The sequence below is a fragment of the Kogia breviceps genome, chromosome 6 (genome assembly GCF_026419965.1).
Source record: "Kogia breviceps isolate mKogBre1 chromosome 6, mKogBre1 haplotype 1, whole genome shotgun sequence".
Taxonomy (NCBI): Eukaryota; Metazoa; Chordata; class Mammalia; order Artiodactyla; family Physeteridae; genus Kogia; species Kogia breviceps.
Window position 1 is genome coordinate 143,840,807 of NC_081315.1, and position 20,797 is coordinate 143,861,603.

Consider the following 20,797-nt stretch of genomic DNA (forward strand, 5'->3'; position numbering starts at 1 on the left):
GTGGGGAAGGGGCCTTGACCTGAGGTTCCGCATCCGCAGCCCCTCCTCTCCCTCTCACGCCCTGTGGGGAGCAGGCTCAGCAGTCACTTCCCAGCAAGATGGTTTCGGCAGCATCACTTCTGCTTGCACTCACCTGCGGTCCCGCGGCCTGCTCCTTACCAGGTGAAAACCTGACACTGTCCCCGGAGACACACTGGGGACTGAAATTCATACTAAAGTGTAAACGGCTGTCACTGGCACCTATGCGGCACGCACGTCCTGGCAGGAGGGTGGCCCCAGGCACCAGGACACGGTGGGAAGGTGTGTCTGGGATGGGGGGGGGGAAGGAGGGGCATCTGGCCAGATCAGGGCAAGCGCTGGCCTCCCCTTCGTGAGCCCTCCACCCACAGTGTCGTCCAGAGGGAAAATCTCCACCTAAGGAGCCAAAGAAGCTGAAGATGCTGTGAGGAGAGACCAGGGAAGGCTTTTCCGGAGAGCATAGGTGGATGCCAGGCCCCGTGACCAGCTTAAAAGAAGGCAGGCGGCCCTTGGCACAGCTGGCAGCAGAGCGCCCACAGGCTGGGATGCGCCAGAGCCCGTGGGCCTCAGTGAGAGGTGTCGGGGAGAAGTGGTGGCCCCATGGCCAGCAGGTGGACGCACCTGGTGAACGAGGGCCTGCCTCTGGGCTCTGCCCAGTGACCTGTCCCTGAACCTTGGTCTCCCTAGGGGTGAGTCCTGGCGAAAGGCTGGGGCTCCTGAGGTCACAGACGGCCCTTGAAGTCAGCAGGGGGCAGAACCGTGGGTGCCAGACTCCCCTGCATCCTGCACCAGAGAGGAGGGCAGAGGGCTTTGTCCAATTTCTGAACAAAGAGAACTAGGACCCCGAATAGCCAAAGCAATCTTGAGAAAGAAAAACAGAGCTGGAGGAATCAGGCTCCCCGACTTCAGACTATACTACAAAGCTACAGTAATCAAGACAGTATGGTACTGGCAGAAAAACAGAAATATAGATCAATGGAACAGGATAGAAAGCCCAGAGATAAACCCATGCACATATGGTCACCTTACTTTTGATAAAGGAGGCAAGAATATAAAATGGAGAAAAGACAGCCTCTTCAATAAGTGGTGCTGGGAAAACTGGACAACTACATGTAAAAGAATGAAATTAGAACACTCCCTAACACCATACATAAAAATAAACTCAGAATGGATTAAAGACCTAAATGTAAGGCCAGACATTATCAAACTCTTAGAGGAAAACACAGACAGAACACTCTATTACATAAATCACAGCAAGATCCTTTTTGACCCATCTCCTAGAGAAATGGAAATAAAAACAAAAATAAACAAATGGGACCTAATAAAACTTAAAAGCTTTTGCACATTAAAGGAAACCATAAACAGATGAAAAGACAACCCTCAGAATGGGAGAAAATATTTGCAAATGAAGCAACTGACAAAGGATTAATCTCCAAAATTTACAAGCAGCTCATGCAGCTCAATATCAAAAAAAACCAAACAAACAACCCAGTCCAAAAATGGGCAGAAGACCTAAATAGACATTTCTCCAAAGAATATATACAGATTGCCAACAAACACATGAAAGAATGCTCAACATCATAAATCATTAGAGAAATGCAAATCAAAACTACAATGAGATATCATCTCACACTGGTCAGAATGGCCATCATCAAAAACTCTAGAAACAATAAATGCTGGAGAGGGTGTGGAGAAAAGGGAACCCTCTTGCACTGCTGGTGGGAATGTAAATTGATACAGACACTATGGAGAACAGTATGGAGGTTCCTTAAAAAACTAAAAATAGAACTACCATACGACCCAGCAATCCCACTACTGGGCATATACCCTGAGAAAATCATAATTCAAAAAAGAGTCATGTACCACAGTGTTCACTGCAGCTCTATTTACAACAGCCAGGACATGGAAGCAACCTAAGTGTCCACTGACAGATGAATGGATAAAGAAGATGTGGCACATATATACAATGGAATATTACTCAGCCATAAAAAGAAATGAAACTGAGTTATTTGTAATGAGGTGGATGGATCTGGAGTCTGTCATACAGAGTGAAGTAAGTCAGAAAGAGAAAAACAAATACTGTATGCTAACACATATATATGGAATCTAAAAAAAAAAAAAAGGTCATGAAGAACCTAGGGACAGGACAGGAATAAAGACACAGACATAGAGAACGGACCTGAGGATACGGGGAGGGGGACGGGTAAGCTGGGACAAAGTGAGAGAGTGGCATGGACATATATACCCTACCAAATGTAAAACCGATAGCTAGTGGGAAGCTGCCGCATAGCACAGGGAGATCAGCTCGGTGCTTTGTGACCACCTAGAGGGGTGGGATAGGGAGGGTGGGAGGGAGGGAGACGCAAGAGGGAGGGGATATGGGGATATATGTATATGTAGAGCTGATTCACTGTGTTATACAGCAGAAAGTAACACACCACTGTAAAGCATTTATACTCCAATAAAGATGTTAAAAAAAAAAGAGAACTGGGGGCCGAAGCAGCCAGAAGGGAACCGGGGCAGAGCCCTGCCCACCGCGGGCGGGGCCAGTGCCCACCCGGAGCGGACTGCAGGGCACCGTGCCCCCTGACCTCAGGGACACCGTTGGCAGGGCTGTGACATTTAGAAATGTGGTTTCTAAACCACCTTTTTTTGTGGGCAGTGGGGTGGGGGCCTGCCTGCCCCGCCTGCCCCCAGCACAGGATGGAAGGAAGAGCCTCGCTGCTCCTGCCTGAGGTGAGTGGGCTGCCTTTCCCTCGGCCTCCCTCCCTGGCCTTCTCTCATGTGGCTGAGGACGTGGTGCTGCAGGCCGGGGGCAGCTGCCCAGGGGGCCCGTCCTTGGCTGAGGTCCCATCTTGGCTTTTCCTCAGCCTGACGCAGTAAGAACTTGAGGTAGAGGCTCAGAAGGGGCAGAGGAGGGGCCCTCACCGGGTCTGCTCTGGCTCCTGCCCCAGCCCGGACGGATCTAGGCAAAGCCGCCCCCAGGCAGCCAGCCCAGCTCACAAGGGGCTGCCCGGGGCGCGAGGCCAGAGCAGCCAGGAGGGCAAGGGTCCTGCTGTCTGGCCTCGCCTCTGGGCCGCACCTCTGCCAGGGACCCCCAAGCAGGGCCACGTCAGGCGGGAGGGACACCGCGTGCTCTTCTGACCTTCAAGCGAAGGAAGAAGAGGCATCTCCTTGGGTGACCTGCTGTGGCTTGTCTAAATGTCAAATTCACTCCAGCTTGCAGCGAGTCTTCTGCCCACCTCTGGGTGAGGGCACACCCCGGCCACACAACACCCTTGTACCACGCGGATGTGCAAGAGGCCCTGTGGGCTGCTCTCCCGCTCACAGGATTTGGGGCTTTGCTGCTTCTAAGAAGAGTCAGTAGGTCCAGAAGAGGCCATGAGCTGTGGGGATAGGTCCACGAAGAGGAGAGGAAGGCAGCCCGATGACCAGGGCCCCTCTTCTCAGTTAGGCTGATGGAGTCACGCAAACAGGTGACGGTGACGCACACGAGAACCGTCCAAGTTCCAAGGAGCCCTGCCGGGTGACCAGCCAAGGGTGGAATAATCCAGCTGAGCTGTCCTCCCTCGGTCCCTTGGGGACAGAAGGTTCTCTTGAAACTTTCACCACTCAGCAACTGTAAGGAACGGGGACCTTAACACGCGTCTGGGGGAATCAGCAAGAGATCACTGTGGCTCCTCTCGTGCCCCGGGGGTGTTTTCATGGTGTATTAATCAGCTAGGGCTGCATAACAAAAGACCACAGCTGGTGGCTTACACAGCAGACATTCATTTCTCACAGCTGCGGAGGCTGGGAGTCCCAGATCAAGGTCTGGCAGGGCTTGGTCTGGGGTGAGGCCTCTCTTCTTGGCTGAAGACAAGTGCTCTGTGCTCACGTGGCCTTTCCTCTGAGCGCGTGCAGAGAGAGCGTCTGTTCCTCTTCGTAAATGCCACCCGCGCTATCAGATTAGGGCCCCCCCGGATGACCTCATGTAACCCTAATAACCTCCGGAGGACCCCTTCTCCAAATGCAGCCATACTGGCGGTTGGGACTTCAACATATGAATTTGGGGGGACATAATTCAGTCCGTAATATACGGACTGAAGAGGAATTGGTCCCTTTCCTGGTGTGACTCACACACGCGTGCCCGGGCAGGGGTGGGGAAGGAGGGTAGGTCTGCGCCCCGGGAGGAGTTGCAGCCGTGTTGGGTGTGCCTCCTGCCTGGCCACCAGGAGCTGAGGTCGTGGACATCTCCACCCTCTGTGCCTTAGCATTTGCCCCCGATGAGCACGGCCTGCGGTCCCCGCACCTGCCGAGCTGATGGCAGGGAGAGGAAAGGAGATGACTTAGGGAAAGGTTCTGGGCACCAGCCCAAGGGTGGGCGCCGGGTGGGTCCTAGACCCCTCTTCTTGCCTTGCCGCTTGCTCCCTGACACGTTACCTCCTGGGAACATGTACACACTGACAGAGCTGGACACGCAAGACACAAAGCGGGGAGCACGGGCGAGAGACATGGGCTCGGGAAAGCCATGCGGCAGACACAGGGCAGCGGGACACAGACGCACAGCCGGCCCTGCACCACAGCCCACAGCCCTGCGCGCCTTACCTCGGAAGTAGGGGATGTAATGATGTCTGAACACGGATGTAGGGCTTGGGTGTTGGGACAGGGACAGGCAGCTACTGGTACCAACACTCACAGTACCAGCTGCGGGCAACAGAGAGCAAGTCAGAGTCGGCCCTGCGCTCGTGGCCACAAAGCCGCAAAATATTCCTAGGCCCCGCTGTGCCAGGAACATTTTTGCTTCCTCTCTCGAAGAATGCACACCTTTCCGAGGCCCCCGAAGGGCGGCCGCTAAGTACACTTTGGGCCAGTCTGCTCCGGGTTCCGAGGGAGGAAGCCCTGCCCTCTGCGGTCAGGGTGGCGGCGCCCCCAGGCCTGCTGGGTGGGAGCTGCTGGCCCCTGAACCCTGCCCACTGCCCCAGCTGGGATCCAGGGCCCAGGTGGAGGGCAGCTGGCCAGACCAGGGAGTGATCTGTCACCTGACAGGTACCCCGGCCTTGCCCAGGAGAGATTTGGGTCTTAGCTCTGGGGTGACCACCTGACCAGGCATAATCAACAAGGCTAGAAGACCCAAATATGGTGGGCAGGGGTCAGCAGAGGCCGGCAGCCCTTCTCCTGGACTCACCTGCTCGCCTGGTCGCTCTCATTCACTCACTCATTCATTCATTCACTCACTCACCCACTTTCCAAACATCTACTGAGCAGGACGCACCAGGCACATGGCAGGGAGTCCATGAGAATGACTTTGCAAATGAATGCGTTTTGATTTTCCCTCAAGGGCTGCAAAAATCAGAGTGGAGTCCGTGGAGGTGAGGAGGGAGCCATGCAACAGCTATCTGAGGAGGAGATGCTTGGAGAAATCCCTCAAGAAGCAGCGTCTGCGTGGAGTCCCTGTGGCTCGGACACACTGAGGGCAACGCGGATTTTTAGAAGGGAAGGGAATGGAATACACAGCTGGGCGCCAGGCAGGGGATGAGGTGGGATGGGGTAGAGGACCCTCCTCGGGCTTCTCCCCACTGGGAGGGGGCTGGCAGTGGCCCCTTGCAGATTCTTCCATGGGGACATCTGTCTTTGGGGTCACTAGCCCAGCTACCACCAGTGCAGTGTCAATGCACGTGCTGACTCTAGTTTTTGTTCGTTGATCGTGTCTTCATAGTTCAAACCTTCCCAGAACCACGCGAGCTTGGAACTAAGTGACTTCTGGTCTCCTGCCCTCTGTGCTGTTTTACCTTCCTGACATCTCTTGCTACTGACACATTAGCTGGACTCTCCGTGCTCAGTGCTGCCTTGCGTGTTTCACAGGACGGCTCCTCGAACCAACGGGGTAACCAGCTGTCTCTGCACTTAACCTCCCTGGCCCGGCAGGAGAGGGCCTTTTCATTCATTCAAAGGACGGGCTCTCCATCACCCACTGGCAACCCCACGCCCTGTTGGTCGTTTTTCCAGGTGCCAAAGTAAGAGACAGGTTCATCAGAGGAAAAGCCACAAGAAGCACGGCTTCACGGGGGTAAAAGAGGCCGCGGGAGGGGCATGTACCTGGACGGCTGTAGTGCTGGGGCGACCGCGAGGTCGGGGTGTAACGGCCGAGGCTGACCGACCCGGTGGAGCTCGGGCTGGAGGTCCGGCACTGCTTGTAGGAGCGGTCATCCTGATCCTCCTGGGAGAAGACAGCCTGGTGAACCCTGGAGCCGAGAGCACAGCCCACCCCTATCCCCCCAGCCCTCCGCCCTCCACTCGGCGTCTGCTCTCCTGACCCAAGAGGCTGACTCAGCGCGGCCCCAGGACGCAGTGCCCCCACCTGCCGGGGCACATCTGAAGGGCCAGACGGGGGGCTGGCCCTGGTGCTGACATTCCCCTCGGCCTGGGCATCGTCCCCGTGCCTGCCAGGTGCTGGAGGGCAGGGCCCTGCCCGCGCCTCCGGCAGCCCCTCCTTGTAGCTGGGGCTCCCACCGAGGAGGCAGACGCACCTGCATCCCCCTATGTCTTTCAGCTCCCCTCTTGCCCCATCCTCCCCGGCACCCAAGGCCCCTTGGAACACAGTTTGAGAACCACGGAGATTCTGAGTTCCCCGCCCCCCCGGCCTTGATGGGGGCTCCCCAGGTGCGGGCAGTAAGAAGAAGCCCCCTGGTCCCGGCCCAGAAACCCAGCTGAGTCAGACCCACAAGCACTGACAACACAGACCCCACTCAAGCAGGAGGGCCACCGTCTGGAGTGGTCAGGGCAGGTGACAGGCGGCGTGAGGTGGCGTGGCACCACGGCGCGGGGGCAGAGCAGACCGCCTGCCCGCCAGCCACAGCTCGGCACGTTGGCCTGAGTCACGACGTGGGCCAGCGCCCTGCCGTGGGGCGGACGCCGCCGCCCTGCCCTCCAGGCTGGCGTGGGATGAGCGATGGGAGAGTCTGGGTCTGGCGCTCACGGCTCCCACGCCCTTCCAAGCTGACCTCCCGCCTCCTAGGGCTCCGCTCTTTAGCAGGACCCACGGAGCCACCGTCCTCGAAGCTCGCCTGTGTGCCCGCCTGCACGCTCCGCTCAGGCAGCCCTCGTGCTGGAGGCGCACCTGCCGGGCCCCGCCCACCCTTCACCCCGAGCCCCTTCGGCCTGGTCCATCCGGCCACGGGCACGCTCTCTCCCCTGGTCTGGCTACAGCCCTGCGGTCTGGTCAGGCATCCTCTGCACGGCCCCGGTGGCCAGTTTATACCATACAGACGTCCTCGGGCGCCCGGGGCTCGCGGCCACGCGTGGGCGTGGCCGCTCGGTGCCAGCTGCCCACGCGCAGGCTTTGGCTGTCACGTTCCTGGCCCCAAGGGCTGCTGCCCGTGCAGACCGCAGTCTGATTGGTGGCTGTCTATGTCGCGGATCGGTTTTGAGAAGCAAGCACAAAGAGCTAACTCACGCCATTTGATAGAGAAATGCTTTCAGCACATTTATCCTCGAGGAGCCAAGATATTTCCGTAGGCCCCACTTGGAGGCGCATGAGGTGGCCCAGGCTAACCCAGCCCCTGGCCTTTTTCTCTAAAGGAAGCCGTGGCCCAGACCTCAGGCCAGACACAGGTGTCCCAGGTGTCCCAGGTGTCCGTATCGCAGGGCCAGCAGACGCGGGGGAGGCATGCAGATGAGACATGATTGTAAAAATAACCAACGCCGAGGAGGATGCCCCAGCCTCAGAGGGTCACGGCTTTTGAGGCCACAGTCAAGGGCCTGGGAGACCCTCCAGGGGAGCCTCGGGCGGTTATCTTTACCATCCGGCGGCAGCGCCGTGAGCAAACGGGGGCGGGGGGGCGGGGGGGTTACCTCAGGCGGCGTTGGCGAGAGCAGCCGAGGGGACTGTGGACACAACACAGAGTTACCCGTTAGGCCCGGCGCCTGGCGGTCCCTCGGGGAGGAGAGCGCCCCGGGCCAGGCTCAGCTGCACCGCGGACCCTCCTCCACACGGGACGGGACCCCAGCACGAGACCCAACACACGTTCCAAAACCTCCTTTGTGGAGACATACGGTCAACGGCACCCGAGGAAAAGGCCCCCAGGACGGCGCTCCGTGCGGACGAGCCCGGACCCTGTCTCATCCTGGCCCGCCCCCGCCCTGCCTCTCCCCCACGAGGACCCATTTCCCAGCGGAAGACTGTTGGCTCCGGGCGGTGGGTGGCCACACCCTGCGAGCCCATCCCCTCGGGTTTCTTCAAAAGAGAGAAAAGCGGCCCAGAGAAAGGAATCGCGATTCGGAGCCTCGGGGCTTGGGCCGAGGACCGGTGTGCGGGGGGGGGGGGGGGGGGGGGGGGGGTGTCATCGGGGCCCTGGGGAGCGGTGGCCGGCCTCCCCGGCCAGGCACCCCGCCCCCCCCCCGCTCTGGGCGGGGCCCGGAGCAGGCGGGCACCGCCTGCCACCTACAGACGTGTTGCCAGGACTTAGGGAGGGAGCGCGGGGCAAAAGGGGCTCTGGAAACGGGGCTTCCAGGCAGGAAAGCTCACCCGTCTCCCCCTCTCCGGGACAGGTAGGAAGGCGGTGTGGAGGGTTTCCGGGGAGGAGCCCCGGCGACGGGAGACGTTTTCTCGTACCGTCAGCACGGCAAGGGGAAAGTGTTTCCCAATCCTCCCGTTTCATGGGAGGGGAGACTGAGGCTCAGGAAGGCTGGCCGGTCTCTGTGCGTCCGGCCCACTGCCCCGCCCTCTGCTAGCTTCCCACGCTCGGCTGAACCGCTGGAAGGCTGCGGCTCCAGAGAAGCAGGGGAAGCGGTCCGGGCCCGGGGCCGGCGCCTGCTCAGGCCGGCGCACCGACCCACGTTCTGTGGCCCACTCCGCCGTTTACCCACGGAAGGGCTCCCACAGAGAACACCGCTGGGCAGCCTCCGGGCCGGGGCACGGCAGGGCCTGTGGAGGGCAGAGGCCTTGAGGCCCCACGAGACGAAGGAGGGACAGAACCCCAAAACCTCGCTCTGGGCGCTGGCCGCAGCCGGCAGTGCCCAAGGTCGGCCACGAGGGCCCAAGCCCCAGCTCCGCCCCCGTGACCAGCACAGCCCCGGGCCCAACTCGTTCTCCCTCACCCTCGCCTTCTCGCCTACGTCCCGTCCCGGGACGGCCACTCCCGAAGTGCCGGGCCGCAGGAGGCGGAGCGACGCAAAAGCCCAGGGTCCGCGCACTGAGAGCGGGCCTGAGAAACGGGCGGTGACCGTGCCATCGGCCACAAGGACGAGCCCCCGCGGCAGGCCCGCTGAGCGTGCCCCGGACCTCTGGGCCCGCGGGCTGTCCCCGCCCTGCCCTCACGCCCTGCAGCTGCGCCAGCTGCTGGACCGCAGCGGGCGTCTGCCAGGCCGGGCTTGCCTGCACGACGCCGTCGAGCCCGGCGCCCCGGAGCCTCGGCTCCGCCCGGGGAGACTCGGAGTGGGGCGCCCACGCCGGGCCAGCACACGCGCCTGGCACACAGACACGGCCGACAGCTGGCAAAACGGGCCTCCTCTCCATCCCAGGCACCCCCACGGCCCGCGCACACTGAAGTCTCAGAAAGGAAAAGCGACTTCATCGGCAGACTCCAGGTTAAATGGAGAGCAGCAGCCGTGATCAGGAAGGCCCAGCAAAGGACACTGCCCACGGGACGGCGGGGAAGGAGCCGTCTGTGGTTCAACCAGGGGTCAGGCCAGCTCGGGGAGTGCATGGGACGGAGGGGCGGGCCAGGGCCGGGAGAGCCGGAGCGTGGCCTGGAGCTTTCTGGACAAGGGAACAGGACACGCTTCCCGACGATGAACATCAGCCCAACTTAAGAAAATAAAGAGACTCTCGCTTTGCTCCCGTCGCTTTCTGCGCCTGCCGAGGGGGCCTGTCCAGACCCCCTCCGTCAGGGTGTCTGTGAGGGGCAGTTCGGGGCCAGAGCACACTGGGGATTCTTTTTTTTTTTTTTTTTTCGCGGTACGCGGGCCTCTCACTGTCGTGGCCTCTCCCGTTGCGGAGCACAGTCTCCGGACGCGCAGGTGCAGCGGCCACGGCTCACGGGCCCAGCCGCTCCGCGGCATGTGGGATCCTCCCGGACCGGGGCACGAACCCGCGTCCCCTGCATCGGCAGGTGGACTCCCAACCACTGCGCCACCAGAGAAGCCCTGGGGATTCTTTAAAGAGGAGGCGCCGGTTATCTGAGGGGGGACGGCCGTGGGGACAGACGCCAAGGAGACTGGCTGCGGGGGCCGTGCCCCGCAGGCTGGCCCCGGGCCGGGCAGGGCCGTACCTCGCTGCAGCTCTGCCTGTCCCCCACGGAGTGGCTGATGAAGGGTGAGTAGGAGATCATGTCGGGGCGGTCAATGTTGTAGATGGCCTTGTTCTTAGGGAGAGCAGCCAGGTCTCTGTAGTCAAGGATCTCATCACCCAGCTTGGCCTGCGAGGAGAGGAAGGAAAGAGCCGAGGGGGTGGTCAGAGCCACACCTGGAGGCGTGGTCGCTCGGCAGCCATGGGTAGACGTGGGTCCGGGCGAAACGGGGCCGAGGGGCAAAGGCGTGGGGAGGCCTCGTGGCCCACGGGCCTGCGCCCCGCAGACAGTGAGAACTCAGCCCGTGGTCTAAATACACACACAACCACACACACACACACATCTGTGCTTGCATACATACATACACACGTACGTGTGAACGAATGCACGTGTGCGGGCACTGAAAACACACATATATGCACGCATGCATACAAACACACGCTTGGATGCATGCATACAAACACAAAGACGTGCGCGCACACACAAATGACATGCATGCGGGCACAGAAAACACACATGTAGACATGCATACAAATGCACACATGGATGCACACATACATATACACGCACGTAGTATACTTGTATGCATGCAATGCACATACACACGTGTGCACACATAAAATACATACGTACGTAAAAGATGTACACACATGCATTTAAAGACACGCACGATGTGTGCGTGCATGTGTGCACACATACTAACACCCAACATGTACACGCACAATATACGTATGCACGCACACAGGGAACATGCCCGCCTACAACTGTGGAGGGGAGACACTGACACACCTCCACACACTCACTCGCACACACACAACCTCACCCACCCGAACCAGTACACACGTACACACCTCCCTACCCAGCTGCTCACACACATACACTCAGGGCCTGGGAGCACTTTCAACACGCAGCCAACTGCCTGCGGTTTGCCGGCCAGCTGTGTGACCTCAGCAAGGTCCCTGCAGAGGTGTTCACTTATGGGGACGCGCCTGGAGCCGCCACATCTGCTTAGCTGAGGTCCACCTGGGTGCTCGCTCCCCTGTGGTTGGGCCCGGCCCCCCCCCCCCCCCGCACTGCCCGCCGGCCCCTCCTCCTGGCCCCGGGGGCTGCCTGGGGGCACGTGACTGACTGGACAGGCCTCGGAGCGGGGTGGCCGCCTCAGCTCGGCTCTCACAGCAGGGCCGAGGTTCCCCCCCAAACGCCGGCCTCAGCCCCCGTGGCCCTGCAGCACCCCTCCAGCACCGACGGAATGTTTACAGCCCACGAGCCCAACGGAAGAGAGGACATGAGTCCCCAGCCTGCTCCCAGCACGAGCCAGTTCCTGGTGCGGCGGATGCCCAGGCTCCCGTCCCTCCTGGAGCTGGCACACCAGTCACCTCCTTTCCCCGGGTCCCCTCTGAGGATTAATCTCAGCCTGGCATTGCCAGCCACAGGCAAAGCCGGCCACCCGGGCTGCCCCCGTCGGCTTGGCTCGACTCCCAAACCCAGCAGGAACCCTCATCTCAACCCTGGCCCCCCTCAGTGCCCCCGGCCAGGTCAGCGCAGCCCCCGCCCTCCTCTCTGCCCCTTCCCAGACCCAGGTGGCTCCGGTCAAGGCCCTCACTGCCCACGTCCCTATCCAGTCACAGCCTCTGGGGGGGCTGTCCTGCCAGCAATTCTTCTAACAAACACCACCAACAGCAGCGTGACACTACACCCTCCACCCTGGATAGCACTGGGCTGAGCCCACGAAGGGGGCACTCACAGGACCTCCTGTTCACAGAGGAAGAACTGGAGCCCAGAGAGGCTGGGTAACTTGCCCAGAGTCACACAGCCAGGGAGGAGACGCAGGCTGTCTGAGTCCAGAGCCACGCTCCCCGCCAGGGCTCTCCTCTCCGCCAGGGCCACGGCGCTCAAACTCCAGCTGCACCCCGTCGTCCTCCGGCTCACACCCTCCGGCAGCCCCTTCCGGATGGGTGACACGGCGCTCGCTGCAGTTTCCAAACTTGGCCCGGATGTTTCCAGCCCATTCGTCAGAAGGTGTCTCCTCCTTGTTCCCCCAGTATGCCAGGCTCAGCCTCCACCCTCCAGCTTTCCTTTATCCTCTGAAGTCCGGCAGCCCACCTCCTCCAGGAAGACTTCCCTGACCACCAACTCCAAGGCTCGCATGAGTCGTTGGGTACGCTAGGGGCAATCCCTGCCACCTGTGACGTAGCTTGAGAGCGTGAACACCCGAGGTCTCAGATCTCTGGCGAGTCCCTTGGGAACCCTGGGCAACGTTCAGAAGACCTGAGTTCAGACCCTGAGTCTGTCGTTTGTAACTGTGCTGCTGCCAGATCAGCATTTTTGAGCTGCTCCTCTCTGCCTTCCGGCGAAGTCTGAACTCAGAGGGCCCTGGGGAGCTGGCCCTTGTGCTCATCCAAGCCTCTCACTCCCCCACCCATTGTCACCCCTTGTCACGCTCAACCCCTTACAGTTTCCAGAACATCCAGAGCCTGAGTGAGACGGAGCAGGACCCTATGGTGCTTTCCACCCATGTCCTCTGCCTGCCTTTTGTCTGTAGAAAAACTTCAGCCGAAGAATAAGTTTAATCAGAGAAGTGAGAAGATGCAGAAACAAGGGAAAACAGTCCCAAGTCTGAATAATAATAGTTTAGTCATTCAGCATAGTCAAGGACTTCTAGTTCTTCTTCAAGGGCTATAGATAATATTCTGAGCCGTATCCTGTGAGCTGTCCTATAGATCCTGAAAACTCTACCAGGTGGAAGAAGTGAACTACATGAGGACCAGACCGTAGCCATGGCATAAGCTGCCCCAGTTCCAAGAACTAGTCTCAAGGAAATGGGAACAAACTGACCCTGGAACTGAAGACTCACTGTACTTACAACAATCAAGATGATGCTGGTCAGACCACTGATGACCAATTTCAAGATGCCTGTCAGAGCTGACTGTGCAGTTTCTGCATGGAGCCCCGTCTCTCCGTCTATAAAAGCTCTTGCCCGGGCTTCCCTGGTGGCGCAGTGGTTGAGAGTCCGCCTGCCGATGCAGGGGACGCGGGTTCGTGCCCCGGTCCGGGAGGATCCCACGTGCCGCGGAGCGGCTGGGCCCGTGAGCCGTGGCCGCTGAGCCTGCGCGTCCGGAGCCTGTGCTCCGCAACGGGAGAGGCCACAGCGGTGAGAGGCCCGCGTACCGCAAAAAAAAAAAAGCTCTTGCCCAGTGATTGACAGCGGGGGCAGTCAGCCTCTGGACGGGAGTCCGCCCTCCTCTACCTCTCCCTGGTTGCCGGCATCCAAAATAAAGCAAAGTTTCCTTTCCACCAGCCTTGCCTCCTTATTGACTTCTGAGCGGCGAGCAGCCAGACCCCACTTTCGGTCACATGAGGGCTTCGTATACGCGTTCCCTCCCTCTGAGATGCCCTTCCCAGGCCTCTTTGCCCGGCTCATCCTCTGGTCCTTCCAGAGTCAGCACGCTTCCCCTCTACCACCGGAGGTGGATGTTTTTCTCCCGTGAGTAAAGGTGCTGATTTTGTTGGCACATCTGTCTCCTTTTCTCCTAAGGCTGGTGGCTCTTGGGGGTTCAGGACCCTGATTCACCACGGAGTCCCGCTCCCTAACTCCATGCTTGACACGGCACAGGTCCTCGGGGCAGGCATGCCAAGTTGAGCTAAAATCGATTGCGCGTTTGCCAAAGCCAGCTGGGTTCTCTGGGTCTTTGTCTCCCCCTGGAAATGGGAATATACCACCTCGTCCATCTGCCGGATTTCGCGACCATCAACACAGCTCGATATAAAGGGTGATGCTGCCGTGGGGCCGGGAGAGGCCGGCATTCACAGGTCACCGTGGAGGCTGTGTCCGCCCGCCCACCTCTGTCCTGCTACGATCTCAGCACTCAGTGCCCGCTGGCTTTCTCAGCCCCAGGTGCACAGTCTGCAGCGCCCGCCTTGCCCTGACAGCGGGGGTCAGGGAGGCAGCCCGACGACGCCAACGGCCACCAACATGACCCTGCTCAGAGAGAAGCCTGCCCGCCCCCAGCTGGCCGGCTGTGTGGCTGTGCTCCTGGTTCCTCAGCATTTGTCCTGCCCAGCGGGGCTCACAGATGCATCTCCTTGCATCCGAGTCCTGGGGCGGTTGCCATGACAACGGGCTATGTTGTCTAATTGGCGGAAAGGCCGCTGGAGTGTGTGTATGTTCAAGTGTTTTCCCTTAGCTTTCTCCTCTCCTACACTGTATCCAGCATAACAAATAATAATAAGATATGACCATGTATGATGCTATAGCTATAATATAATCCTACCGATGATGTAATCTAATGATGCTGCTTTTATGCTATGCCGACTCACTGCTTTATTGCCATGGTGAAGAAAGGTTACAAAACAATATAGCCAATGTGACCTCGTTTTGTTAAAAAAAAAAAAAAAATACACGCACACAGAGAAAAGGAGACCTAAAGGGCATACTTCAAAATATTAACAGTGGCTACTCTGGCTGGTAGGATTATAAATGGTATTCATTTTCACCTCTGCACCAATCACTGTTTTTTTGCTAATAAATGGGGTTACATTTGTAATAAAGAAAAAGGCAGTGAAAAGATTACTTTTAAAACCCCCCGGGTTTATTGAGCACCTACTGTGTGCATGTTTTATCCTAGATACTAAGGTGAGTGAGGCACGGCCCCTGCCCGCCAGGAGCTCACAGCCCGTGTGGGAGACGGTAGCCACGTCCCATGATTAATTCCCTGCCATTCCTGCACACAGGGACATCACGGGGAACTGATCCCTTCCTGATGGGCGGGAGGGAGAGGAGGCTGCATTGAGAAAAACCACCCCACAGCAGGCGGGTCCCAGGCGGCTGGCATCCTTTTGAGCAGGCCGAGCTGGTGCATGGATGGGCCCTGCCGACTGGTGCTGATACCAGCCCTGGCTTGGGAGGGACGGCCAGGGTGGCACGGTTCCCGGCTGGGCGCTGGCCGTGGTGCTGGGAGTCCACGTGGTAGAAATGGATGCAGGTCCTTGGATGGTGGCTCCATGGCTTGGAGGCTGGGACACAGACTAGCTTCTGCACCTCTCTGAGCTGCAGTCTGAGGACACGACCACGCCTGGCCGCATGCCGAGTGCTTCACAAATACGATCTCATCCCAACAATAACGGTCATGATTATTATTATTCATGATGATGACGGTATTAGGGGCTAAATCGTGTCCCCCCCAAATTTCTCTGTTGAACCACTAGCCCCCAGCGCCACAGAAGTGACTACATTTGGTGAAAAGGGCCTTTAAAGTGGTGACTAAGGTAAAAAGGGGTCATTAGGGTGGGATCTGATCCAGTACGCCTGGTGTCCTTCTGAGAACAGGAGATTGGGACACAGATGTGCACAGAGGGACGACCACGTGAGGACACGCGGAGAAGGCGGCCGCCTCCACGTCCAGGAGAGAGGCCTCGGAGGGAACCAACCCTCCAGACACCTTGACGCAAGACTCCCAGCCTCCAGGACGGTGAGAAGATACATTTCTGTGGTCGAAGCCCCCTGGTCTGCGGTACTTTACGGCGGCCCCGGCAAACGAGCACAGATGTGTCATAACAGTAATCCCGGCGAGCGGGCGTTTCCTGTCCTCCCCCTGGGCTCAGGGCTGTGCCCGGGGCCTCCCACTCAGTACCTCAGTGGCCCTGGGCGGCAGGCCCCGGGAGTCCCCAGCTACAGGTGAGCTTCCAGAGGCTCAGAGAGGCTAACATCTCGCCCAAGGGCACACAGCTACCCGGTGACTTCCTGCTGCCTTTCTGAGCCTCCGGGTTTGCATCTGCAAAGGGCCATCCTGCAATCTACCCTCCGGACTCGGACCTTTGTTATCATCACCCATGGGAATTAGGGTCAGGAATGGCCCTGGCCCAACCAGAATGAGAGTTTGGGGAGCGAGGGGCTGTGTTGAGAAGCGCGAATCCCATCTCCATCGTGTAAGAGAAAAATGAGGCGCTGGCCGGGGGGCGGGGGGCGGGCGGATGAGAGAGGCGACTTGTCCCGGGTCACCGGCTGTCCTTCGGGTGTGCAGCTGGGCCAAGACACCCAGTCCAGGGCTCGCCCCCTTCCCCTCCCCCACCCGGCACAGGCTCTTTCCCAGACAATGAAGTTCGCCACTTAGACAAGGAAACTAGCAAATAACGACAACAGTCACCTTCCATCTCTAATCCCACCACCCAGAGGTAACTGTTATTAACTATTCGTTAAAATGTTCCCAATCATTTTTAGACTTGTATGTGCACGTACACACACACACACACAAATACCCATAATACACACGCATGCACACACACACGTGCACATATACACATATGCGTACACACACACGCACCCCCCCACATACCCGTACATACATATGCACACAGGTACACACACAGACGAAAATGGGACCACATAACATATATTACCCTTCACATGCTTCTTCTAAAAACACGTTAGGAACTTTCCAGAGCAGCGGGCACAGATCTGCACCGTTACTTGTGACACGTGCCCGAGTGTTATTTACGCAGGTGAGTCCTGGCTGTGGGGATGTGGATGTGTCTCACCGACGCCTCTATAGCCACAGCCGTGGACACACACCTCTCTGCGCACCTGTCGCCACGGCACACGCCTCTCTGCGCACCTGTCGCCACGGCACACGCCTCTCTGCGCACCTGTCGCCACGGCACACGCCTCTCTGCGCACCTGTCGCCACGGCACGTGCTCACACAGCACGTCCACACCAGAGGCTCCGACCCAGCCTCACGGTCCGCACCAATCTCTCCCACGGCCTCCGGGGGGTGCCGGCCCCGGCCCCCCACCCCGAGGGCACACTCAGCAACGACCCCGGGCCCCGGGGCCCCTCCCCGCTCTCCACAGAGTCCAACTTACATAAATCACGCGGCTCGGAGACCCCGAGGTGCTGGAAGCCGGGAGGGAAACGACGCTCTCTGAAGACGTTCTGCTTTCCTAGGAGAGGAGGAGAGAGGAGGCTGAAGCAGACTGTCAACGCCGAGAACCTTGCAGGGGCAATTACGCTCCAGCAGAAATGCCGGCTCACGAGATACTTTTAACTTGCAGGCTGAAGGAATTCTTAAAATAAACATGCAGGCTTGAACGAACGACAGCACAGCTGTAATCAGAAGACACAGCAGGTGACCCTGGCTGCAAGCAAAGCAGCCACGCTTTCAGCGCCGGCCGGCGTCGCTCCCGTGATCACCAAGCTTTCGCGGCGTCAAAATTATCTGTTCTTCGGAGGACGAGAGCAAGCGATGCAGTTTCCGTGTTTCTGCGCGCTCCAACGGCAAAGGCAGAATTGTGCTGCTCAGAGACCTTACTCTCCATGTCGATTAGGGGGGATGTGCTGCAGCTCGTTCCGCCAGCCCCGCCTCTGTTGTCTGACTCGACGGCCGTCACATCTGTGACCTGCTCCTCGCCTGCCCACTGCGGCTTGGAACCGTTCCCCCGCCGCCCGCCCTCGGTTCCGACCACGACTCCTGCATCCCGGAGGTGACTGTCCATCGCCTCCACTCCCCCGCGTCACGCCCCCCATCACCGCGAGGACCCCGCCTCGCTGGGTCCCACCCCACTTGCTGCATCCGTGTCCATCCCCACCTGTCGGGCGTGACCGGGTAGCTCCCGGACCCTCTCGTGGTCCAGCCCTCAGCCCTGCCGGGACCACCCACGTACCTAACTCTCCACACCTCCCACTTGCCCCGCCTGAACGGGACCCGTCTTCACAAAGGGCCACCCTCTCCCTACTCGCTCACGGCTCCTCTCTTGTTTTCTAAGCAGGCCCCTTCCTCCCCTCCCCTGGGATTCTGTGCAGCCCCTCTCAGTGGTCCACACCCGCTGCAGTGGTGCCAGCAGCCTGGGAGGGGCCGCATTATGAACTGAACTGCGTCCCTCCCAAACCCATACGTTGAAGTCAACACCCCAGCACCCCAGAATGTGACTGTATTTGGAGGTATAGGACATTTAAGGGTGCAATTAGGTTTAAACGGAGTCTTTAGGACAGGCCTGGATCCAATCTGACTGGTGTCCTTATAAGAACAGGAGACTGGGACACAGACACGCACAGAGGGATGACATGGGAGGGCGCAGGGAGAAGACGGCCCTCTACATGCCCAGGAGAGAGGCCTCAGGAGAAACCAACGTGCCCACACCTTGATCTTGGACGTCCAGCCTCCAGGACTGTGAGAAAACACATTTCTGCTGTTTAAGAGCCCCAAGTCTTGCAGCTCTATTTACGATAGCCAGGATATGGAAGCAACCTAAGTGTCCATCAACAGATGAATGGATAAAGAAGATGTGGCACATATATACAATGGAATACTACTCAGCCCTAAAAAGAAACGAAATTGAGTTATTTGTAGTGAGGTGGATGGACCTGGAGTCTGTCATACAGAGTGAAGTAAGTCAGAAGGAGAAAAACAAATACCGTATGCTAACACATATATATGGACTCTAAGGGAAAAAAATGTCATGAAGAGATTAGTGGTAGGACAGGAATAAAACACAGACTTACTAGAGCATGGACTTGAGGCTGTGGGGAGGGGGAAGGGTAAGCTGTGACGAAGTGAGAGAGTGGCAGGGACATATATACACTACCAAACGTAAATTAGATAGCTAGTGGGAAGCAGCCGCATAGCACAGGGAGATCAGCTCGGTGCTCTGTGACCACCTAGAGGGGTGGGATAGGGAGGGTGGGAGGGAGGGTGATGCAAGAGGGAAGAGATATGGGAAAATATGTATATGTATAACTGATTCACTTTGTTGTAAAGGAGAAACTAACACACTATTGTAAAACAGTTATACTCCAATAAAGATGTTAAAAAAAAAAAATAATAAGATCCCCAAGTCTGTGGCATTTTGTACGGCAGCCCCGGGACACTAACACCCATCACGGACCCCCGCCAAGTGGATGGCGCCCAGCTCTGGGTACCCTCAGCACAACACCAGCCAGAATGTGACAACACCAGGACCAGGTGTGAGGCCGACACGGCAGTGGGAGGGACAAATCTGAAAGGTATAGCAGGTGGAGCCTGGGTAAACCTGACTGGGAGGCTGGTTCTGCATCTAGGAGGCAAAGAGAAGAGGGAGAGGGCGTGGTGCTCCGTGGCCATCTCTGCGCTGCGGGAGAGGGCGTGGCACTCCGTGGCCATCTCTGCGCTGAGGGAGAGGGCGTGGCGCTCCGTGGCCATCTCTGCGCTGAGGGAGAGGGCGTGGCGCTCCGTGGCCATCTCTGCGCTGAGGGAGAGGGCGTGGCGCTCCGTGGCCATCTCTGCGCTGAGGGAGAGGGCGTGGCGCTCCGTGGCCATCTCTGCACTGAGGGAGAGGGCGTGGCGCTCCGTGGCCATCTCTGTGCTCGGCCACTCGTCCAGCGGGCCCATCCCCTCTTCTTGCCCCGGTTATCACCCTGGCTTCCTCTTGAGGCCCCTGCCCCGCCTCCCCGGGCCCCTCGGAGGCAGGGGCTGGGGTCCCTCAGGGAGCTCAGCCGGACCCCCGAGGCTCGGCCACCCCCAGTGAAACACAACGTCAAGTGCCGTTGCAAAGGAGATGCACCGTCGGAGGCCAGTAACACTGGGTCTGTTTTATCTCTGTCCCTGTGGCCAGGTTGCCTATTTTACTAGGCAGAAATGATGTACGTACACATTTCATACATTTGGAAGAAAACTTTGACTCTCAGCTTCCCTCTCTCTGAAATGGAAAAACCTGCTTGGAAGGCGCTTTCTGTTTCTGAGGACTTAGGCACAGCCTGTTGGGGGCTTGGCACTGGTAAATCATCCTTACTTTTAGTTCAGTTCAGTTTATTCCAGCTCATGGCAGGAAGCCCCTTCTTTGCAAAGCCGACAAACACCGGTTGTTTTGAAAGGAAAGTGCCCCTAAGCTGAGGGCTGCAGCAGTGGCACAAGAACTGTCCCCCAGACCAAGAGGGACACTTCCTGGCACAGGTGGGGCGGCACCGGCTCACTGTCACCGTGACCCCGACGGAAGGGGGCTTGGGCTCTTTGAGCGGCAGCGAGCACCTGGGTTTGCTCTGGCACGTTTCAGGGTCCCGAGCAGGCAGGTGGGTGGCTGCACGGTGCTCCCCTCCCTGTGCCAGGTTCCCGGCCCCGGAGAGGGGCAGGGCGTCCCCGCGTCCCACAGGTCAGGGAGCCCAGACACGAGGGGGCCGAGTCCAGGTGATTCTCCCAGAGTCAGGAGACCCGGGCTTTCTCTCACTTTCTCCCTACCCCGACTCCAATGCGTTCCAAGGAGCCTCACAATCAAACCCAACACCCAGTTGTGTTCTCTCTCCAGGGCCTTGTTCACACGAGCAAAGGGCCGGGCAGCTCACCCAGCCCTGGCGCCACCGCTCAGCCTGGTCCCGGGAAGCGTCGTCCTACAACAGTGATGGGGGCGCCCGGTTCTCATTAAGGTCACACACAAGCGGCATGGACACCGCGTGAGGGGTCAGCACCCACTGAGGTCCAACTTAAAGCCTGGGGGCTGAGGCTCAGAGAGGGCTAGTGATTTGCCCAAGGTCACACAGCTGGGCAGA

At 58.8% G+C, this 20,797-nt stretch overlaps 1 protein-coding gene across 19 annotated transcripts in view; it reads right to left on the reverse strand.

Moving 5' to 3' along the window:
- Positions 1-20,797, reverse strand: part of ABLIM2 (actin binding LIM protein family member 2) — a 152,642-nt gene that overhangs the window by 46,374 nt on the left and 85,471 nt on the right. For 7 of the 19 annotated variants that reach the window (XM_067036736.1, XM_067036749.1, XM_067036738.1 and 4 more), the window contains exons 9-11: positions 17,146-17,223; positions 10,269-10,415; positions 6,097-6,217 (exon numbers count right to left, since the gene is read on the reverse strand). In XM_067036736.1, the coding sequence (XP_066892837.1) occupies positions 6,097-6,217; positions 10,269-10,415; positions 17,146-17,223 (346 nt within the window). Of the gene's footprint in view, positions 1-4,605; positions 4,705-6,096; positions 6,218-7,851; positions 7,885-10,268; positions 10,416-17,145; positions 17,224-20,797 lie in introns of all 19 variants that reach the window. The other 12 variants (XM_067036752.1, XM_067036734.1, XM_067036733.1 and 9 more) reach the window with 3 other exon arrangements.